Here is a 22,502-nt window from a genome sequence, read left to right on the forward strand (position 1 = left end):
GGGAAGTCCCCTCTGGGGCTGGCAAAATCCTTTGGCTGCTGGCCGAGAGGGCATGGCATCGCAGAGGGGAGGCACGACCTCCTGCTGCCTGTCTGCTCAATGGGGTCGTCCTGGGCCGGGCCTGGATGGGGGAAGCTCCTGGAGGGCCTTGGTGTGGCCCCCTGGCTGGCAGTGCTGGGCGACAGGGCAACTGCCCCGCAAGGGGGCTTGAAGGCTGACTGGGGAAGCAGGTGGGTGGTGCTGATCTGGGGGGGAAGCCCCCTCCTGGCTGGCAGTTTCCTCCTGAACACCACTCGAGCAGAGACCCTCGTGGAAGCGGAGCCCAGGCTTGGCAGGCTGCTTGGTGCCACCTTGAGATCTTTGCTGTTGGCCTCTCCTAAAATTGGGGGGGGGGAGGAGAAGAGAGGTCAGCTGGAGCGTGGGGGTCAGCCTTTGCTCCCGCTGTCTTTCCAACGGGGCCAGTGGAGAGGGGGGAGCAAAGTGTGCTGGGATCGCTATCCCTCGCCCACTCATCTTCCCGCTGAGTAAACACCTTTCTCAAGCAGGGGCCGCAGGAGCGGCAGTTTGCATTCCGCCAGCTCCCAGTTTCTCACCCCGCCCGAGGAGCTGGCAGAGCGCGTAGGAGAAGGATGCTCGTGGCCTCCCAGGCAAGAGTGAGCAGGCAGTGGGTGCCAGGCCCTCCCCTCTGAGGCACGCCCGCCGTGACTGTCAGAGCCCACAAGTCTCAGGAGGGTTGGAGACCACTTGAATGCTGCTCTTCCTCCCAGGAGCTCCGGGGAGTGTCGTGTGGCTCCCTCATTCATGGTATGGTCACAACAGCCCTGTGAGGCGGGCTGGGCCGAGAGAAAGTGCCTGGCCTGAGGTCACACCCGGAGAGCTTCACAGCTGAGCAATGTTTTCAGCATGGGTCTTCCTCATCCTAGACTGATATTACAGCCTCCACACCACACTGGGTGTCTCTCAAGCTGACCTACCTCACAAGGTGGTTGTGAGAATAAAGGGGGAGGGAAGAACCATGGCCCCACCCATGGTGGAAGAAGGGTGTGGGGGGGTTATTTCCTCCAGATCATCCTGGGCGCGGTCAGGGTCTCCCTCAGCCTTTCTGGTTTCTGGTGCGAGGGGTAGGCCTCTTGGGCTCGCGACGCTGAAATGGGACCCGATCCTGCTCTGCCTGCGTGTCAAGGGCACCGCGCTTTTTGCATACCCGGCTTCTCTTAACAGCACCTGGCTGCATGCCAGTGGGTTTGAGGGTAGATGCCCGCTGGGCTGCTCTTCTATGCAAAATGCCAGGGTGAGGAGAGGAGCTGTACCTTGGTGAGGAGGCGGGAAGAAGCCCGGGGACGCTCCCCCCCTCCCGTGCTCAGCCATGGGGGACCCGTCAAGCGTGGCCACTTCCGTGCTGGGCCCAGCCTGAGCTCCCTCCATTCTAGAACCGGTGTCACAGGGCCTGGCCCTTACGTCACACAGAGCCACTGTGCAGCCACCGCTTGCCCCTCTGCTTGAGCCGAGGGCCTTTGGCCAAAGGCACTCCAGAGAGGTGGGGCCGCTTTTCCCAGGGGAGCTGAGAGGAAGGCCCCGGCCCGCTGTGTGGCCATACCAAACCTGCTCCCTGGGTTGTCAGCCTGGCCCCAGCGGCGGAGGCTGAGTTTCCACTCCCACCACTCTGGCTTGTTTTGCTGTGAGGCACTTTTTTTTATTGAACTGTCACCTTGATAACAGCTCAGCATGCATCGTGTGCCCCCCCCCCAAAATCCAGGGTTCTTCCACCCCTACCACTTCTGTGCCCCTTTGTTCATGCCTTCAAAGTGTCCAAAGGCTTCCTCTAGCTGGGGTTTCCAGCTCCAAGCTCTTGACAATAAAATCCAACTTCACTGCCTAGGACTGGACTTCTGTGGGCATCTCCCACCTCAGAGGGCTGCCCCATTTGTCCAGCTGGATGCAAGACCCAGGAGCAGGGTGATCCTTCCTTCGAGGGAGCGGGGCTCAGCCCCTGTGGTGGTGCTGCTGCTTGTGCCTTGCAGGCGTCGGTCCAGTCCCACGAAGCCCCCAGGCGAATGAAGGGGGCGGCATGCATGCGCAGCCTGGGCCAGGTCACTCGTACTTGCAGAAGTTCTTCAGGAGTGGCGGTAGGTTGAGGCCGTCGATGGCCAGCCGGTGCACAACGTGTTTCTGGATGGCCAGCCGGCTGAGGGTCTGCAGTGAGGGAACTGGGAAGGAAAGCAAAAGGAGGGCTGAAGTGGAGAGAATAGGGATGCATCATGACTAGTATCCATTTTTACTAGTAGCCGTGGGTAGCCTTCTCCTCCATGAACATGTCCACGTGCCTCTTAAAGCCTTCCAAGTTGGCAGCCATCACCACATCCTGGGGCAGGGAGTTCCACAATTTAACTATGCGTTGTGTGAAGAAATACTTTTTTTATCAGTTTTGAATCTCTCACCCTCCAGGCGCCTTCTCCTCTGCTCTGGCTTGGGCCCCTCTCAGCCAGAGAAGGGGCCCGTCCGAGCCCATGGCCAAGTCACAGACGCCCAAGAGCATCCAGAACTGCGGCAGGAAATGCTTCGTCTCCAGAGGCCCTGGTGGATGCAACGTCCAGCCAGACTGGAACGGGTTAGTTCAGCCTGGCAGCACGTCTTAATGAGCGTGTCCCACTTTGCTGTGTCCCCAGGAACTTCTTCCTATGCCTTTCTCTGACAGAGGAATTGACAGAAAGGGGGAAGGGCAGAGCCCTGCGAGAGGACAATTCAGGTCTTGTCTGCTCAGCCATGAGGTTCCCCTCCCCCCCATCTCTTTGGCCGGTGGCTAGTCTGGCCCATTGCCGGATTGTCTCGTCTCAGTGGTATTGCCACACACCATCCCAAAGCATGCCAAAGGGGGTAATCTCCTGCACCACGGGGGATAATATTCTACACCAAGCTCCTGTTCTCTTATACTTCTTTACGGCTTGTCCAAACAGCACACGGGCCTTGACGTTAGATCGTGGAATGACTTGCTCGTGAGCAGAGGCTGGAGTCTGGGACTTCTTAGTTTAGAAAAGAGAAGGCTGAGGGAAGACGTGAGAGAGGTTTCTGAAATTATGCCCAGAGTTGATAGAGGGAGCTTTTTCTTCCTCTCCCATAACCCTAGAACTAAGGGACACCCGATGAAATTGTTCAGGGAAAGGTTCTGGACAGGCAAAAGGCAATACTTGTTTACTCAATGAGTAATCCAACAGGAATTCACTGCCAATGGAGTGATGACCACAAGCATGGATAGCTTTAAAAGTGGGCTAGTGAAACAGAATGCTGGACTAGAGGCACCTTGACCGGTCTGATCCAGCAGAGCTTTTCTGATGTACTTATGAAGGCCTCGGCCTTTCTGCCCTGTGGTTGGCCCTCCAGAGGAATTGGTTGGCCCCTGTGTGGACGGGATGCTGGACTAGATGGACCCTCGCTGGTCTGTTCCAGCAGGGCTCTTCTTATATTATTATGAAGGCCTTGGCCTCTATATGCCCAGTGGTTGGCCCTCCAGAGGAACTGGTTGGCCCCTGTGTGAGACAGGATGCTAGACTGGATGGGCCCTCACCTGTCTGGTCCAGCAGGGTTCTTCTGATGTTCCATGCCTAAAATGCCAAGCCTGGAACTGGACAGTTTGCTTAACTGTGGAATGAGTGTCAGTCCACGGCAGAGCTTGAAACTGTCTTTATGCTCCAAGCCATCAGGCTCTGCGCGGGAGGGCACTGCTCTCCAGACTCAGCAGTTTGGACTCCCTTCCAAGTTTATCCCCACTGGCATGCTTTGGGAATTGCAAGCAGATAAACTTTCTGGCTGTGCTGACAGCTTGGAAGTGAGACCTTCGGTATCGATGTCAGGACCACCTTGGAAGCTGTCGACTTCCCTCTAGACTTTCAGAATGCACCTCCCTTCCTTGCTCCAGCAACAGCCTGCAAGCAGCCAAGAAGAGATTCAAGCTGGCCCAGAGGTTCCCAGAGGTTTACCTTCACCCCGCCCCCCAAATTCCTGTTCAGAGCACTGGGGTGCTCCCTGAGAATCATCGCCACCACCCTCTTTACTCTTCTAAACCACCCGTTTGGAGCCAGGGGAACACCAAACAAGGAGACGTGGGAAACCCAGAGGGCAGTCTTACACACGTGCAGCCCTAATTCCTTCTGCAGACCAAAGCTTTGTTCACTACAAGAGTTGAGTATAAGTTCATAGGCTACAAAAGGGAGGTAAAGGCTCTAAGAAATTAAAAGGAGAATAGAGATAGCTGTCTCATGTATCCTTAGAGTTTACCTGGCATCCATGTGACACCCTGGAGAGAAGACAGGTGTATGCATATTAATGAGGGTTCCAGTTGCACCTGACACCAACATACGTGCACATACACACACACACACACACACACAAAGAGCCAGGCTGCTCCAGACCCTCTCCAGTTGCATCCCAGGCGGCAGGCCAGTCTGTTCCCTGGGCTTGCCTATCTTTCGCCGGCCAAAACCCCACAGGCCAACCGTGCTGAGTCCTGCAACAGGATGCTTCGCTCCTTCACTCTCAGGAGATGAAAGCACTTCTCTACGGCCTCAGGGGACCTCCCCCAGACTGGGGGTCTCCACAAACTTTCCCTCTGCCACAGATGAGCCATCTGTCTGGGTTGGCGGGGGGGGGGGGAGTGCCCCACCTGGGATGCATCTTTCTCAGGTGAAATGGGGCTCATGCTCTCATTCCTGACAGACACAGCCCTTGATTCTATTTGGTGATGGCTTATCTGATTTTGGAAGCGGTTCCTTGAGCCTGTTACTAGCATGACTTGCTAGGGAAATATGCAAGATTTCCTGCACATACAAACCTCAGTCCTTTCCCTTCCTCTAGGCAGAGACTTTCCTTCCCTTTTTTTGTTCTGCAAAGTTGTTTCTGGAAAACTGAAGAGAATTAAGAATGGCAGAATCGGACCCTGGGCCACAAGCTGATGTTCTGGGCCATGACTTGCGTTCCCACTGGCATCTTTGGGGGTGGTTTTCCCCCTAGAGTCCACATTAGCAGCGTGGTTCTCTTCTTTGCTTTGTTCCATGGCAGAGTCAGGATGTGTTGTGGAACAGGCTGTGTGCTTGCCAAAAGGCAAGGCCTGTGCCTCTGGCTGCCCTTCCCTGCATGCCTCTAAAGAAGGATCTAAACTAAAGGCCCCTTGGGGCTCACAGAGCAGCCCGTTCCTCAGGGCCACAGACCTCTGGGGGTTTTGCTCTTGGCTTGGCAATTCTGGGCTCCTTCCCTGGAATAAATCAAGCAAGAGCTTGTTGCTGGATTCCCTGCCTGCCTCTTCTCGCTGCCCTGGCTTGCATTCCCCCATAGACAGGAGACGGGCCTCTTTATGTTGCAGGATGAAAGGGGCATTGTTTTCTTGTGATGGGCACACTTGGGTCTGTCACCTCTGCTCCACAGGCAGGCCAGGTTCTGGGGGTGCAGCGAAACCCCATGAAACCTGTTTAGCAGAGACGACCTCAGGATGAGTGTGCCTCTTCCGCACCACCTCCACTTCTCGCCTCCATCCTGAGTCATTCTGATACCTTCATGCTGCAGTTGGAAAAAACATGCCCCATTTGAGGTCTTGCTGAAAAGGACTTTGAAAGGGCCAGAGGGAGCTCGATCTCAAGCCCCTTTCCTGTTGATTAACTGGCTGTTTCCAGTAGAGGAAGCTTCTCTCCTTTCACTTCTAGTTTTGCAGGAGGATTCTGTTCTCGGTTCACCACCTTTCTCTCAGGTAAGCTCGTTGAATCAGTTCTGCCCGCACCCCCAGGACTCTCTGCTTCGCCTCCTCCCCGCAAGTGTTGCATCTCCAACTCCTCCTGGGGCATTGTTACTGGGATGTCTCATCCCTCCGTCAAGTTCGGTATGTCCCAGAATCAACCACTCCTCTTTACTTCCCCTCCTGGGTGTCTCTCCATATCCTCTATCAGCTTTTTCTTTTGTCCCTTCGTCTCGGCCACTCTGCAGGTCCTACCTATCACCACCTGGTCCCTAGACCATATGGTTGCCGTCCTGCCCTTCATTGCAAGTATGTGTTGCTGTGAACCTTTTTGAGGGCACAGCTCTTCTGATGCGTGGTAGGGAGGGCCACGTTTCCTTGCCGTGAGAAACACCTTGCTGAGCCAGCAGTCAATTTGCTGGTCTCCCATGTTTATAACACGAGCTGTGAAGGCAGTTTTGTGCCGAGGCTGAGGGCATTTTGGGCTGGGGCTGGGGGGAAGGGAGTGGCATTCTGTGGGGGGGGGGGGAATCCTTCTGTCCACAGAAGCAGGCTGGTGGATCCAAGCCTGTGTTTTCCAACATTATCTTCCGCATGAACCTACAAGCTGGCTTTGACTTCAGTGGCAAAAAAAAAATTCAGGGGCACTCAAACACCGTGACCGAGTCCTGACACTATCATGACTGATTGGGTTCTGAGGTCTTTGATCTCGAATCACAGAATTAAAAGTTGGAAGGGGCCCAAAGATCACCCAGTCCAACTCCCTGCATTACACAGGATGAATTAAAGCATCCCTGATAGATAAATATCCACTTAAGCACCTCCAAGGAGGGAGAGCCCACAACATCCCTGGGCAACCGGTTCCACCCCTGAACTGCCCTTTTTGTTAAAAAGTTCTTCCTGGTATTCCGCCGATATCACCTCGACCATAACTTAAACATATTATTACGAGCCCAATCCTCCACTACCTACTGAAATAGCACCCTTGCCTCCTCTAAAAATCACTTTAAAAGAATAACTGCATCCCCCCTCAACCTCCTCTTCTCCAGGTTCACCCTTCCCAGTTCCTGTAGGCTCTCTTTGTAAGGTTCACTTTCCAAACCCCAATTCTCCTTGTTGCTCTCCTCTGCAACTGCTCTAAAGTTTCTCTCTCTCTTTGTGTGTGTGTGTGTGTTAAGTGCCCTCAAGACATTTCCGATAATTTCCAGTTTCCTCTCCCAACATTGCTAGGCAGAGAACAGAGAAGACACACCCGCCAGTTAATTTTCAGCCTATTGTCCATAAAATAGTCCATAAAGCACAATGGCTTATTGGACTTTCTCAGGCTGGACCCCATTGCAGACATTCCATGAACTGCAATATGCAAATAAACACAACTCAGAATCAAAAGGTTCACATCATAGAAGGATGGAATGAGTACATTTTAAAAGTCAGCTAAAATATTAGTAAACCTAATATCAGAATTAGATTGTATCCAGTTCTAGATGCCTTTTTATAGGAAAGACATAGACACTTTATGTTATGGTTGGTTTTAAAAGAAGTGGGTGTTCCACAACATCGGATTGTTTTGATGCACAACCTGAACTCTGGACAAGAGGCGACTCTCAGGACAGAAGATGGAGAAGCAGAAGGGTTTCCAGTTGGCAAAAGCGCCAGACCATGCATTTTAGCACCTTATCTCTTCAATCTACATGCAGAGCATACCATAAGGAAAGCTGGATTAGATCTAGATGAAGGGGGAGTGGAAATTGGTGGAAGGAACATTAGCAATTCAAGATATGCAGAAGACACCACATTATTGTCAGAAGACAGTGAAGACTTGAAATGACTACTGATAAAGGTTGAAGTAGAAAGTGCCAAAGCAGGATTGCCGCTGAACACCAAGACACGAGTAATGACTACTGGGGAATTACACAAGATTCCAGTCCAGTAGCGCATTAGAGACCAACAAGAGTTTCAGGGTGTCAGCTTTTGAGAGTCACAGCTCCTTTCGTCAGGTAGGAGTAGAGTAGAAATGGCGACCTCTGAGGTTTTTTATCCTGGTCAGAAGGTGGGAGGGGCATTGTAACGAATGCTTGGGAAGGATACAGAGGCACCATTTATATTGTAATCAGCTTGATTAGAGCAGAGGGGAAATGCAGCAGAAAATTAGCATCTGTAATGAGCTAAGAATCCAGTGTCCCTATTCAGCCTTGGGGGGGGGGTCCATTGTTCTTCAGGATAGGGACATGGCATTCTTACCTAACTCCAGATACTCGTTTTCGGGGGGGGGCAGCATTTTCCCTCTGCTATAACCAATCTGATTACAAGATGCATTTGTACCTCTTCATCCTTCCCAAGCATTCTTTACAACACCCCTCCCACCTTCTGACTAGGATAAAAGGACTCAGAGATCTCCATTTCTACTCTACTCATGTCTGTCGAAGGGAGCTCTGACTCTCGTAAGCGGATACCTTGAAACTCATGTTGGTCCCTAAGTGCTCCTGGACTGGAATCTAACTGTTCTACTGCAGGCCAAGGTGGCTACGCTCTGAAACTTTAAGACTGACGATGAAGAAATTGAAACGGTTAAAGATTTTGTATTCCGTCGCTCCATCATCAGCCAAAAGGGAGACTGCAGCCAAGAAATCAGGAGACAGAGACTGGGAAGGGCAGCCATGAAAGGAGTTGGAAAAGAGTCTTAAGTGGAAGGGTGGCGACTAAGATTAAGGTAATTCATGCCGCAGTATTCCCCATGACTATGTATGGGAGTGAACGTTGGACAATGATAAAGCTGACAGGAAGAAAGTAGATTCCTTTGAAATGTGGTGTTGGGCGAGAATTTTACGAGTAACGTGGACCACCAAAAAGACAAATCAGTAGGCCCTAGGTCAAATCAACCCTGAACTCTCCCTAGAAGCTAAAATGACCAAACGGAGGCTGTGGTACTTTGGTCACATTACGAGAAGGCAAGACTCACTGGAAAAGACAATAATGCTAGGAAAAGGCAGAAGAAAAAGAGGGAGACCCAAAATGAGATGGATTGACTCTATAAAGGAAACCACGGCCAGACCTGAGCAAGGCTGTTAACCATAGGAAGTTTTGAAGGTAGGTCATTCAAAGGGTTGCCATAAGCTGGAAGCAACTTGACAGCACTCAACACACCCACACACATCTATCTCTATGAAGCTCCCGTCTCCTTTGCTGTGTCATGTTTCCTGTTGTCTCCTCTGCCTGGCAGCTGTTCTCCAGCATCTCCAGCACACCAAGGGCTTCCCCCTCCCTTGATACCTGAAATCCTTGCTGGGGACTAACCGAGAATCCTTCTGCATCCAAAGGAAGCCCCTGCTCCTCACATGCAGGGAGACCTTTGTTTTTAGATGCTAGTTCAGGAGCTGAGCGTAAAGGGACTTTCTCATCCTACCCAGGCACTTAGCCCCTACAGAGCCATGATACCTACAGCCGTATTCCACCTGGATGAGTCGGACGCTCTTGGTGGAAGCAAAGATGTCGACCACGGCGTAGAGGGGGCGGGAAGCTGGGAGGCCCCTGGCGCTGGGCCCCATGTCTTCCCCGTTGATGACCATGTGCATGTCGGCCGTCCCATCGGGCTGCAAGGTGTAGAGCACTCCAATGCGGCTCCTCCTGGCCGTAGCGGGGAGCACGTTGCTCTTGTACAGGTCGTCCAGGATGTGACTGTACCGGCCAGGCCTGCTCCGCCCCACCAGCTTGTCTCGCGGGATCCTGACTTGCTCAATGAGCAAATAGGGCTCGGAGAGGAAGGCCTGTGCTTTGCCCGAGGCCTGCTCCGCAGCGGCATCTGGAGTGATCCGGTTGTGGTTGCGGGTGATGGCAAAGACCCAGCTGTCGCCCCTGTTGACCAGATCGGGCAGGGAGTACTCGGGCACCACATCCAGGTTGGAGGGGTCACAGGCCATCAGCCCCACCCGCAGGTGGCCGCACCAGCCCAGCTCCTTCTCCTCGATCTCCACCAGGAAGATCTGCCCGGGGGCCAGAGGCTCCTGGCTGAAGCACAGGCCGTTGGCAAAGCTCTCCACGCGGGTGGCCTGGGTGCAGGAGGGGTCCAGGCGGACGTTCGCGCCGTGGACATGGTGGAACCTGCTAGACGGGCAGCGGGAAGCCGCCATCCCAGTGCCTTCCCCTCCCAGAGGCAGAGCCGAGGCTATTTTTAAGTGGGCTGCGAGTCAAGGCAGCTGCTATCTCTGCTGGGCTGGGACGCCTACGGCCTCCAAGTAGGGGGAGGGAAGGTTGCTGGCCGTGGAAGGTCCTAATGCCCTGAGGATCCCATGGACCAAAGGGTTTCCTTGAGCTCTGGAGAAGGGCCCCTGCCCACCCTGCTCCACCCCACACAGTCTCCAATGCAGACTTTTAGTTTAGCCAGATCTTTATATCCTGCATTTCAGCTTCAGTCACAAAAATACAGAGCACAAAAACAATTAGAAAAACTTTGGAACTCCCTCCCCAGGGAGATTCGTCTGTCTCCTTCTATTGGTGTCTTCCCCCCCCCCCCCAATAACCATTACTGGCTTTCCTCCCTAGTTCTGGTACTGTTTGTTTATGTGTTTCTACTGAATTATTTGATCATTTTAAATGTTATGTTTGATTGTTCAGATGTTTTTATGCGGGCCACCTTGAGGATGGTCATCAGGTGGAAAGGGGGCATAAAAAGTATTTTTTGTTTTTGTTTAATGACAGCTACAAGGGCCGCCTGTAAGCAGCAATTCAGTAAGCGACCCCCCCCCCCCTTAAGATAATTCACAGTGGGTAGCCGTGTTAGTCTGTCTGCAGTAGTAGAAAAGGGCAAGAGTCCAGCAGCACCTTAAAGATTAACAAAAATATTTTCTGGCAGGGTATGAGCTTTCGTGAGCCGCAGCTCACTTCTTCAGATACAGCTAGAACGTGAATCCATCTGTCTTTAAGTAGAGGAGAGTGAATTGAGACAAGCATTAGCATGTAAACGTTAACAGTATGTACATGTGAATAGCAGGCGTGACGGGATGAGGTGTGGTATGCAGAAGAGTCCAGGATACTGTTAACATTTACATGCTAATGCTTGTCTGAATTCACTCTCCTCTACTTAAAGACAGATGGATTCACATTCTAGCTGTATTTGAAGAATATTTTTATACCGTAATTGGTTCTTGTAGGTTATCCGGGCTGTGTGACCGTGGTCTTGGTATTTTCTCTCCTGACGTTTCACCAGCAGCTGTGGCAGGCATCTTCAGAGGAGTCCCGCTGAAGGACAGGGTCTCCCTATTTTTATAACTTTGACTTTACTAGAGACAGAACAAACCTCCATATAATAATCATAAGAAGAAGAATCTGAAGAAGTGAGCTGTGGCTCACGAAAGCTCACACCCTGCCAGAAAAATATTTTTGTGAGTCTTTAAGGTGCTACTGGACTCTTGCTCTCCCCCCCCCCCTTAAGTAATTAATCATCAGACAGGCTGGTGAAAAGAAAGTGTTTTGTCTCCCCCTCCCCCCCCCCCGAAAACGAAAAGCAATGTGCAGTGTACTTCATGGGTGGGGGGAGTCCCAGAATCTCGGCGCCCCCGCCCGAAAGGCCCTGTCCCGCGTCACCGGCTCCCAGCGCCGTCCAGGAGCGGCACGCGGAGCGGCTTCGAGCACGCGACACCCCCCCTCGGGCCGCGGGAGCCAGACCTGCTGACTCATGCCGCGTCACGCCCCCGCCCCTCGCGACAGGAGGGCTGCCGGCGCCTCTGCCGGCGCTGGGGGGCGCCGCTCCTGCCGCTGCCCGGCCGCGATTGGCCCCGGCGGCCGCCCTGGCCACGCCCCCGGCCCCGCCCCGCCGTCAGAAGGTGGGGCCCGGGTCATATGAGCGGCGGTCCCGTGCAGCCGGGCGCCAGTCGCCCAGCAGGATCGCGCCGGGCCCAGGGGGGAAGGGCGGAAGGTGAGGCCGGGCGGGGGGCTCGGGGGGCGCGGGACCCGCCAGCCCCCGGTCCTGAGCGCCCCCCAACCCCTGCTCCCCTTTCTCTCCCTCCCTCCCGGCAGATGGGCGCTGCTGGACGTGCGCGGCGAATCTGGCCTCTGCTGCTGCTGCTGCTGTCGGCGGCGACCGTCGGGGCGGGGCCGGCGGCGCACCTGGTGGACTACCTGCCGGGGCTGGCCAAGCAGCCCGCCTTCAGGCACTACTCAGGCTACCTGGACGTGGAGCCAGACAAGCACCTGCACTACTGGTAGGTAGGGGGTAGGGGGCGGGGGTGGGGGGGCTCCGGCTGGGCGCCCGCTCGCTCCCCCCTCAACCACCCACCCCCCTCCCTCCCTCCCTCCCTGGCAGGTTCGTGGAGGCGCAGGGCGGCAGCGCGGCGGACAAGCCCCTGGTGCTCTGGCTGAACGGCGGGCCCGGCTGCAGCTCCGTCACCGGCCTGCTGACCGAGCACGGGCCCTTCACGGTCAGTCGCGGCGGGCCTTCCCTCCCGGGGGGAAGGGGGCGAGGAGGCCCGCGTCTGCCTCTGGTTCCCCTGTGCGGGGGGGGGGGGCTTCACCTGTGGCTGCCTCAGAGGGGGGCTTGGCCCCTCTCCCCCCCTGCCCGGTGCCTCTGGCCTTTGCTCACCGGCTGTGGGCCGGGGATGCCCAAGGGGGCTCTGCCCGGCCCTTCTGCACCTGGCCAGGCCGCCTGTCCGTCGCAGCCACTGGCACAGAGCCGGCTGCCCTGGGCTCTGGCTCTTACCGATTCTCTTACAGATTCAGGAGGATGGGGCCACCCTGCAATACAACGACTATGCCTGGAATAAGGTAGGGCGCCACCTGCTCCTGCCGGCCCTCTGGAAAGCCCTGTTGGAAGCCGGAAGATGATGGATGGGTTATAGCTGGAGGTGGGGGGAGGTGGCAGCGGAGTGCCTACCTGGCTCAAGGCATTGTCAGCCGCCAGGTGTACTGGCTTGGCCGTGTGTCTCTGGCCCTGGGAATGACCCGGTGCTTCCTCTGCAGCTGGCCCACATTCTGTACCTGGAGTCCCCGATCGGCGTTGGCTACTCCTACTCGGAGGGCAAAGACTACCAGACCAACGATACCGAGGTGGGTGTTTGGCCGGGCTGCCGGGCTCTCCCCTCCCCCGCTGCTGGCCTGCCAGGCAGTTCCTCTTCCCTCTCACCTGCTAGGTGGCCCGCGTGAACTACCTGGCCCTGAAGCAGTTCCTGCGCCTCTTCCCGGAACACTGCGGCAGGGACCTCTACCTCACTGGCGAGAGCTACGGCGGCATCTACATCCCCACCCTGGCAGTGTGGGTCATGCAGGACCCCAGCCTCAACTTGAAGGTGGGTGAGGGCAGCGGGGAGGGCTTCTTTCTATAGGGCCGTTGGAGGGTGCATTGTTTACTAGCAGAACGGTAGTAATGTCTCAGGAAAGGAGCTTGGGAGGCAGGGTGCATTGTTTACTAGCAGAACGGTAGTAATGTCTCAGGAAAGGAGCTTGGGTGGGGCAGGGTGCCACAGAGTTCCTGTCGGCAAAAATGAGGCTGCTGCCAAGCGGCGTGGGCAGATCCGGCGTGTTGCCAGTTTCAAGCTCCTGGCACAGTGCCCAGGCTCCAGAGGGTGGTGCTGTGGGTACAGCTGGATTGGCATGCTAACACCTTAGGCTCAGCAGGAATCTGAAATTGGGGATTTCCTCTGATGACTTCTGGCAGAACCTCAGACTGCAACTGTGAGCAGCAGCGGGGAGGAAGTGGCAGAATTGCTCCCAAAGGCTGGCGCCCCAGAGTGTCAAATGCAGTAGCAGAACATGAGAACAGGCAACAGTACATGGTGGTCTTCTGGAATTCACAGCCACAATATACTCTAGCTTCTCATTTTTGTGGCTGGCTGGGTTACTCTCAGTGGGTCTGCAAACCAGGACTTTGGAGCTCCCCAAGTCACCTACTTGCTGCGGTTGGTTATGCGGCAGGCCACGGAAGAGCCAGTTCATGCCTTCTTTTTAAAACATTTATATGCCACTTTCCCCCTAGAACCCAAGATTCAGAGCGGCTTAGAAAGTTTAAAGTCATAGGGAACCGCATATGAGAGTGTAAACACTCAAAATCCTAACGTATCAAAAAATGCATTGTTCACTTTGGGGTGTGGTGTGGAATATTAAGCCAGCAAGAAATACTGGGGTAGCCCTATGTGGGGAAGCTACACGTGGCTGGGCCTTGGTTAGTATTGGCTTGCGGGGGTGGGGGCTACCAAGGAAGTCTGGGGTTGCAACACCAAGGCAGGCAATGGCATGACCACCTGACAGGATCATCACATGTCTGCTGAGGGAGGGACCAGGCAGCCTTTTTGGGTGGGGGGAGGGCCTCAGAGGCAGGGCTGCAGACCCTTATCTGTGATCTGCAGGATCTCCTTTGAAGGGCAGATCAGTTGCGCAAGGAAGTTCCCATGAGATCTTGTGGCCCTTTGTGGGGGGGGGGAGGACCTTTTGCTGATGCTGCTGTCAGCCAGTGTGGTGTGGTGGTTAAGAGTGGTGGTTTGGAGCGATGGAGTTTGATCTGGAGAACCGGGTTTGGTTCCCCACTCCTCCACGTGAGCAGCGGACACTAATCTGGTGAACTGGGTTGGTTTCCCCACTCCTACACATGAAGCCAGCTGGGTGACCTTGGGCCAGCCACAGCTCTCTTAGAGCTCTCTCAGCCCCACCTACCTCACAGGGTGTCTATTGTGGGGAAGGGGAGGGGATTGTAAGCTGGCTTGATTCTCCCTTAAGTGGCAGAGAAAGTCGGCATATCAAAACTATCTCTTCTTCTTCTTGTGTGTGCCAGGGAGTCGCGGTGGGCAATGGGCTGTCCTGCTACGAGACGAACGACAACTCCTTGGTGTATTTTGCCTACTACCACGGCCTCCTCGGCGCCAGGTGGGGGCCTGTTCTGGGGGCTGGGGGAGCTGCGGTGCCACCGGGGCTGCCTGCCCCCCAGGGTGGGCGGGAGAGCAGCACCCTGAGGCCAGACTCTCTCCCTTCTTCAGGCTGTGGACAGACCTGCAGAACTTCTGCTGCTCCGAGGGGAAGTGCAACTTCCACGAGAGCTCCAATTTGAACTGCACGCTTGCTGTGAGTGAGTGAGCGCAGGATAGTGGTTTTGGGGGGAAACCCCCCCCCCATTACTGCCCCAGGGCCAGGCCGGCCTCCTGCATCCACCCTGTGGGGCTGGGCCATGTGCCTTTGCAGGGGGGTGGGCTTTGGTCCCTGCTGCCTGTGCTTGGCCTGGATCCCAGCGTTCTTTTGTGGTCGATTGCAGATGGTTGACGTGATCCACATCGTGGACGAATCGGGCCTCAACATCTACAACCTCTATGCCCCGTGTGCCGGTGGAGTTCCCGGGAGCTACAGGTAGGCCTGGCTGTCTGCCAGGTGACTTCCTGGGGTGTGGTCTAAGTGAGGAGCGCCTCTGAAAACAGGCTCATCTTGGGGGGGAGTGGTTGGAGAAGCAGGAGGAGCTCAAGAGAGGCTCTGCTTTGTTTCCAGGTACCACGATGGAAAGCTGCTCACCCACGATCTGGGCAACAACTTCATAAGGCAGTCGGTTCGTGTCTCTTGGAGGCAGGTGAGAGCACTCCCGGGGCGGGGGTAAAGCTTTCCTGTCTTCCAGTGGGCATGAGCCCCCCCCCCAAGTTTACAGGGGAGGAGAGCTGTGCCAGCTGGACCCTGGAGTGGAGGGGGAGGGTCTGAAAGATGCACGAGAGTTCCTATGGCAGAGCTCCCCTCCTCTACAAGTGTTGCCTTTTCTGTGGTTTCTGAGAATTGGCCTCTGGCAGTGGAGTTGGTCCAAACCCCCCCCCCCCCGCACAATGCAGGAAATTCACAACTACCTCCCCCCCACACCCCCAGTGGCCCCAACGCCATGCCCAGAAGATGGCCAGGATGCCGTCCCTCTCATCATCTGCCTAAGGTCATAGAATCAGCATTGCTGACAGATGGCCATCTAGCCTCTAGCCTTAAAAACCTCCAAGGAATGAGAGCTTACCACCTCCTGAGGAAGCCTGTTCCACTGAGGAACCGCTCTAACTGATAGAAAATTCTTCCTAATGTCGAGACGGAAACTCTTCTGATTTAATTTCAACCCGTTGGTTCTGGTCCGACCTTCTTGGGCAACAGAAAACAACTGAAGCTCAAAAAGAAGGAAGGTGAACCTTTCGTAGAATCGGAAGGGGCCGTAGAGGCCATCTGGTCCAACCCCCTGCAAAAAGCAGGATCAGCCTAGAGCATCCTAAGAAAGTGTTTGTCCAGCCTCTGCTTGAAGTCTGCCAGTGAGGGGGAGCTCACCACCTCCCTAGGTAGCTGATTCCACTGCCGAACAACTCTTACTGTAAAAAATTTTTTCCTAATCTCCAGCCAGGCCAGGCTCAAGTGGTTGGGGGCTAAGTCAAACCAAACTGGCTTTTCCGTCTGAACGTTTCTGGTTGTACTTTGAAATTTTCCCAAGGGTGGGGGTGACAAAGGGTTGGCTTGAAATTGAAAGTAGCCTTCAACTTTAACTGTTGGACTTTTCCTCCCTGCGCCTGTTTCCCAGAACCTGCTCTCGTTGCCTGTAGGCAAGAAGGGTGTGCGGCTAGACCCTCCCTGCACCAACACCACAGCCCCCTCCAACTACATGAATGACCCGCAGGTGCGCAAGGCCCTGCACATTGTTGACGATGCCCCCGAGTGGGAGATGTGCAGGTGAGAGGCCGGGAAGGCATATGAATACACATGAAACTGCCTTATACTGAATCAGACCCTTGGTCCATCTAAGTCAGTACTGCCTACTCAGACTGGCAGCGGCTCTCCAGGGTCTCAGGCCAGGGGTCTTTCACATCACCTACTTGCCTAGTCCCTTTAACTGGAGATGCCCCATGGGGATTGAACCCCGGGACTTTCTGCATGCCAAGCAGATGCTCTACCACTGAGCCACAGGCCCCCCTCCCTGAAGGCAGAGGGGAGAGGGTGTGGCTTGAAAGGGCCTGACCTTGACTCTGCCGCCTCCTTCCTCTGGGCAGCTTCGAGGTGAGCCGGGGCTACAAGCGCATCTTCAGCAAGATGAACGACCAGTACTTGAAGCTGCTGGGCACCATGGTGAGGAAGGGGCCTGGGTGAAGGGCGTCCTGGGGTGGGGGGCTTGTCTTCAGCATTGGGGGGAGGGCTTGGTTGGGGCGCTGCTCACCGACTGGCTCTCCCACAGAAATACCGGATCCTGCTGTATAACGGGGACGTGGACATGGCCTGCAACTTCCTGGGCGACGAGTGGTTTGTGAACTCCTTGGACCAGAAGGTGGGTGGAGCTGCCGGTGCCTGGGGAGCGGTGGTGGGAGGATGTGGCAGCAGCTGCTCTTAAGCAAGCCAGTCTCCATATACTTGCAGCTGTGCCATTGCATCCCTCCAGTCCATATGGAGGCTACAAAAACCTGGGCAGGTGATGCTGCCGAAAGGAAAGGGCTTCCTGGAGGGGCAGAGCCCCCACCTGCCTTCCATCACTCTCCTTCTCTCGGCCCCTCCGCTGCTTCTCAAAGTTCTGGTTGACCACCCCGAGGGCCTCTCGCCAAGGAGTGAACTAGTTTGTCCCACTAGCGTGCTCTTGATACCAAGATAACCAGGGGAGGGGAGCTGGCGAGGGCCAAGTTTCTGGCTGGAGCACCTTGAGGAGGGGGCTGAGACCACCCTGGGAATGGCGCAGTGGGTCTGATCTAGGCCCAGAGATAGCTGCACCCTTCGTGGGGTCTGGCCCTTCTCGGTGTGCCTTCTGCAGCAGGAGAGAAGCCGCTCACTTGGCCCTTTCGCAAGTCTTGCTGAAGGGGCAGGTTACCACTTATGCTCCCGCCCTGCGTCTGCTTTCCCATGACCTGAAGGTGTGGCCGGTGGAGCCAGCTTTCTCCGTCTTGTCTGGAGGCCTGGACAGGCGGTTCCTTCGCTTACAGGCCTCTGCACAGCTAATCAGAGCTGGCCTATCTAAAGAGGGGGTGGGACTGATGTTTCCCCCCCAGGTGGAAGTTAGTCGGCGGCCCTGGATCTACACGGACGAGAACGGGCAGGATCAGATCGGAGGCTTCGTGAAAGAGTTCACTAACATTTCCTTCCTCACTGTCAAGGTAATTGTTGGGGGTGTTTTGTGGAGGGAGGGGGGCTCTGTGCGGCTGGTACTCCCCATAACGTGTTTGAGCCCCCCCCCCCAGCTCCCTTTCTTGGGGAAACTGAGTTGCATTCTTGTCTCCCCCACCACCACCAAGTGTGAACCCTTGAGCTGGGGCTGCTGGCCCCCAACCCTTCCCCCTTGGTGGGATGAAGGAGTTGGGGGTGTTTTCTCTAGCACAGGCGGAGGGGCTGGAACCCCTCAATAAAGCTGACTTGATGGGGCACCGATGGAGGGGAGTGTAACGACGGAACTCCCTGCACCAAGACAGGTTGACAGCCACTGTTTGCATGTCTGGGCAAGATAATGGACAAAAATAGACCCCACCCCTCCTACTAGTGGCGGTGGTGAAGCAACCTCCACTGTCGGGAGCAGCCTACCTCTGAGTCACTGTTCTTGTGGCCAGGCGCTTTCCTTCTGCTGTTCTTGAGTCCGGAACTGTCGAGGCAGACTTCCTGGTCTGACTCAAGCAGATGATTCTGCCATCAGCCTGCAGCTGAAGCCCTAGCCAGTGTGACCTAGGCATAGTTCATAGAATCATAGAGTTGGAAGGGACCACCAAGGTCATCTAGTCCAACCCCCTGCACAATGCAGGAATTTCACAACTACCTCCCCCCAACACCCCCAGTGACCCCTACTCCATGCCCAGAAGATGACCAAGATGCCCTTCCTCTCATCATCTGCCTAAGGTCATAGAATCAGCATTGCTGATTAGTTTGGGGGGCTGAGGGGGCCCCACTGACTCCAGGGCTGGTGAGTCCTCCACTGTGGTGATGCCTTAATGCTTGGTGTTCCCCTCCCGCAGGGCGCAGGCCACATGGTGCCCACAGACAAGCCGCGAGCCGCCTTCAACATGTTCGACCGCTTCATCAACAAGAAGCCCTTCTAGCGCAGGGGCCGCTGCGTATCCTGCACCCCGGGGTGCTCCGTCTCCACCGCTCCCCCAGTGGGGCTGCCGCCTGTGGTGTTGTGATTGCCAAGACCGATCCTGCACTCCCAGTCCCCAGCCAGGGCAGCTCTCTGCACTGACCTCCCCGTCGGCAGCCCGGGCTTCCCCGGTGGTCTTGAGGCGTCTGACGGGGGCTCTCCCCTCTTGCTTCCTCTTTTGCACTTTCTCTGGTAGGGCGAAGGAGCCTCTGAGGGGGGCCCAGTTCTCAGCCCGAGTTCTCAGTCACACAAGATGATGAAGGAACCTGAACCTCAGGTCAAAGGGCAGCCTGGCTGGGCCAGGGTTTGGCTGCACCCCTGATCTCTGGAACTCTGGTGGGGTGCAGGGCATGCTATTAAACCAGTTTCCTAAGGATTGGCAGGTCTGCGTCTTTCACTGGCATCAGAGGGCCCCGTTGCCCAGGGCTGCTCCGGCATTTGGCTGAGAAGAGGCTGGTTGGCAACGGTAGAATACTAAAATCATAGAGTTGGAAGGGACCACCAGGGTCATCTAGTCCAACCCGACACAATGCAGGAAATTCACAACTACTTCCCCACACACACCGTGACCCCTACTCCATGCCAAGAAGATGGCCATGGTGCCCTCCCTCTCACGATCTGCCTAAGGTCATAGCATTGCTGACAGATGGCCATCTAGCCTCTGCTTAAAAACCTCCAGGGAAGGAGAGCTCACCACCTTCCGAGGAAGCCTGTTCCACTGAGGAACCGCTCTAACTGTTAGGAAATCTTTCCTAAAGTCTAGCCGGAAACTCTTTTAATTTCAACCCGTTGGTTCTGGTCCGACCTGGGGCAACAGAAAACAACTCTGCACCATCCTTTTCTATGACAGCCCTTCAAGTACTTGAAGATGGTTATCCTATCCCCTCTCAGTCTTTTCCTCTTCAGGCTAAACACACCCAGCCCCTTCAACCTTTCCTCATAGGACTTGGTCTCCAGACCCCTCACTATCTTTGTTGCCAAGAGAAGCTTGGCTGTGGCTGAGGAAGGAGCGGCCGGGCAGATCGAAAATGGAGGGAGCTGCTCTGACCTGGTCTCTTCAGCTGTGTGCGTGTGTGGGGAGAGACAGTCACTTCCTGGAGTTCCTCTCCTTCTTTCCTGCCTGGGGCAGCCTCCTGAGACCCGTCTTTCTGTGCCATCGTGAAGGATTGAGGGTGGTCAGGCTTCGGCACAATGGCTGCCTCCTTCTGCCACTTCTGTAACCCTCACAGGAATCGCATCAACTGATTCCTACCATAATTTGCTGCCTGATGTGTGTGTGTGGGGGGGGGGGGGACCACTGGACTGTTTAGCTCAGACTTCTTTAACTAACACAAAAAATTAACTCTGCCATACATTTACTTGCAATGAGGTCCTTGGGCAGTTGGGGGCAGCTGCAGCCAAGGCCTCATAAGAACATAAAGGCCACGCTGGATCAGACCCAGGCCCATCAAGTCCAGCGGTCTGTTCACACAGTGGCCAACCAGCTGCCTCTAGGAAGCCCACAAACAAGACGACTGCAGGAGCACCATCCTGCCTGTGTTCCACAGCCTCAAGCCGGGGAAGAATTGAGATCCCTTCCTGAGGGCAATAGGCTGTGGTGTGGGCTGATGGAGAAGCTGAGCAGAGTGGGCAGGACGGGGCTACAACCAACTACTTCCCCTCTTCATAATGCCGCCAGCTGACTGGGGGGAGGAGGGTGATACATTTCCCCTTGTAGCGCCAGGCCTGGTCTGGTCTCCACGTCCCATCATGGCAAACACTGAATCTTTCCAGGGAAGAGATTTTTGGGTGTGGGGGGGAGCAGCAGGGTTGTAGAACATGCAGGGGGTTGCTGGGACCAAGGAAATACAAGTTGTTCCCCCCACCCCTCCGGACCTAGCTGGGGGCGGGCAGGGCAGCTCTAGAGCACACATTTGCACACACATGGACACATGAAGCTGCCTTCTGCTGAATCAGACCCTCTGTCCATCAAAGTCAGTATTGTCTACTCAGACCAGCAGCGGCTCTCCAGGGTCTCCGGCAGAGGTCTTTCACAACCCCTATTTGCCTAGTCCCTTTAAATGGAGATGTTGCAGGGGATTGAACTTAGGACCTTCTGCATGCCAAGCAGAGGCTCTACCACTGAGCCACGGCCCCTTGCCACTTGGGGGGTGGGTGTACCTCTTCTAAAGGGGCAGGTACTATGCCTGTAAGCATCTAGGGTCCTTGGAGCCCTGAGGCCTGGTCTAGCCCCTCTGGAAGGGGTCCGATGGTTGATGTTTTGCTCTTTCCTGTTTTAAAGCGAACTCGACATGCAGCTGCTGGGACTCACCGAGGTCTGAGCCCGCCCGTCAGGGCACCTAGAGCAGAAAGCTTAGGCGGGGGTGTTAATCTGGCAACCATGGGCTTGCTGTCACAAGGGAAGTGGGGGGGGGGCTTGCACTGGCTCCTGGCTGCGCTTCTCTCCTGCCCTTGGCCAGTGGTGTCCTCGTTTGTCCCTGGTAAATTAGTGGAAAGCATTATTAGAGATAGAATTGTCAAGCATATAGAAGGGCAAGGTCTGCTGGGCAAAACCCAACATGGCTTCTGTAAGGGTAGGTCCTGTCTCACTAACCTATTAGAGTTTTTTGAAAGCATCAGTAAGCATGTGGACAGGAATGAGCCTGTGGATATTGTGTATTTGGATTTCCAAAAAGCTTTTGACAAAGTCCCCCACCAAAGACTGCTAAGCAAACTTCATAGTCACGGGATAAGAGGACAAGTCCTCTTATGGATTGCGAGCTGGCTGAAAAATAGGAAGCAGAGAGTAGGAATCAATGGTCAGTTCTCCCAATGGCGGGATGTGAGCAGTGGGGTGCCTCAGGGATCTGTGTTGGGACCGGTGCTTTTCAACCTGTTCATCAATGACCTGCAGTTGGGGTTAAACAGTGAAGTAGCCAAGTTTGCAGATGACACCAAATTATTTAGGGTGGTTAAAACAAAATCGGACTGTGAAGAGCTCCAGAAGGATCTCTGCATACTGGAAGAATGGGCATTAAAATGGCAAATGAGATTCAATGTAAGTCTAAAGTGATGCATATCGGGACAAAAAATCCCAACTTAACATATACCCTGATGGGATCTGTGCTGGCCGCGACGGACCAAGAAAGGGATCTTGGGGTGGTAGTGGATAGCTCAATGAAGATGTCAACCCAGTGTGCGGCTGCTGTAAAACAGGTAAATTCCATGCTGGCCATAATCAGACGAGGAATAGAGAATAAAACTGCTGATATCCTACTGCCCTTGTACAAATCTATGGTGAGACCACACTTGGAATACTGTGTACAGTTCTGGTCACCACACCTAAAAAAGGATATTACAGAGCTTGAGAAGGTGCAGAAAAGAGCAACCAAAATGATTAGGGGACTAGAGCAACTGTCCTATGGGGAGCGGCTAAGACGCTTAGGGCTGTTTAGCTTGGAAAGAAGGTGGCTGAGGGGAGACATGATAGAGGTCTATAAAAGTATGCATGGTTTGGAGAGAGTGGACAGGGAGGAGTTTTTCTCCCTCTCTCATAATACTAGAACACGGGGTCATCTGCTAAAGCTGGAGGGTGAGAGATTCAAAACAGATAAAAGGAAGTATTTTTTCACACAACGCATAGTTAAATTGTGGAACTCCCTGCCCCAGGATGTGATGGCTGCCAGCTTGGAGGGCTTTAAGAGGGGAGTGGACATATTCATGGAGGAGAGGGGTATTCATGGCTATTAGTTAGAATGGATACTGGTCATGCTGCATACCTAT

At 54.8% G+C, this 22,502-nt stretch overlaps 2 protein-coding genes across 2 annotated transcripts; one reads left to right on the forward strand and one right to left on the reverse strand.

Moving 5' to 3' along the window:
- Positions 1-2,091: 2,091 nt before the first annotated feature.
- On the reverse strand, positions 2,092-9,846 carry NEURL2 (neuralized E3 ubiquitin protein ligase 2). Its single transcript, XM_056844357.1, has 2 exons — positions 9,159-9,846; positions 2,092-2,207 (listed from the first exon to the last, which is right to left on the reverse strand). Exons 1-2 carry the CDS (start codon positions 9,844-9,846, stop codon positions 2,092-2,094), a joined length of 804 nt encoding a protein of 267 aa, XP_056700335.1.
- Positions 9,847-11,731: 1,885 nt separating this feature from the next.
- On the forward strand, positions 11,732-18,724 carry CTSA (cathepsin A). Its single transcript, XM_056844358.1, has 14 exons — positions 11,732-11,916; positions 12,018-12,132; positions 12,425-12,475; positions 12,671-12,757; positions 12,841-12,996; positions 14,475-14,566; positions 14,677-14,761; positions 14,949-15,040; positions 15,176-15,254; positions 16,221-16,369; positions 16,687-16,762; positions 16,869-16,958; positions 17,668-17,772; positions 18,619-18,724. The coding sequence occupies exons 1-14, from the start codon at positions 11,732-11,734 to the stop codon at positions 18,700-18,702; spliced, it is 1,446 nt and encodes a 481-aa protein (XP_056700336.1). The 3' UTR covers positions 18,703-18,724.
- Positions 18,725-22,502: the final 3,778 nt, after the last annotated feature.

This window comes from Euleptes europaea, chromosome 2, assembly GCF_029931775.1.
Source record: "Euleptes europaea isolate rEulEur1 chromosome 2, rEulEur1.hap1, whole genome shotgun sequence".
In the NCBI taxonomy this organism is placed as follows: domain Eukaryota; kingdom Metazoa; phylum Chordata; class Lepidosauria; order Squamata; family Sphaerodactylidae; genus Euleptes; species Euleptes europaea.

Excerpts from the sequence above, each read along its gene's own strand:
- NEURL2 (XM_056844357.1), bottom strand. The coding sequence starts at position 9,846 with ATGGCGGCTTCCCGCTGCCCGTCTAGCAGGTTCCACCATGTCCACGGC. Across the intron at positions 2,208-9,158 it reads CATCCAGGTGGAATACGGCT|TTCCCTCACTGCAGACCCTC; the intron begins GTAGGTATCATG and ends TTTCCTTCCCAG.
- CTSA (XM_056844358.1), top strand. The coding sequence starts at position 11,732 with ATGGGCGCTGCTGGACGTGCGCGGCGAATCTGGCCTCTGCTGCTGCTG. Across the intron at positions 12,476-12,670 it reads ACGACTATGCCTGGAATAAG|CTGGCCCACATTCTGTACCT; the intron begins GTAGGGCGCCAC and ends CTTCCTCTGCAG. Across the intron at positions 12,758-12,840 it reads ACCAGACCAACGATACCGAG|GTGGCCCGCGTGAACTACCT; the intron begins GTGGGTGTTTGG and ends CTCACCTGCTAG.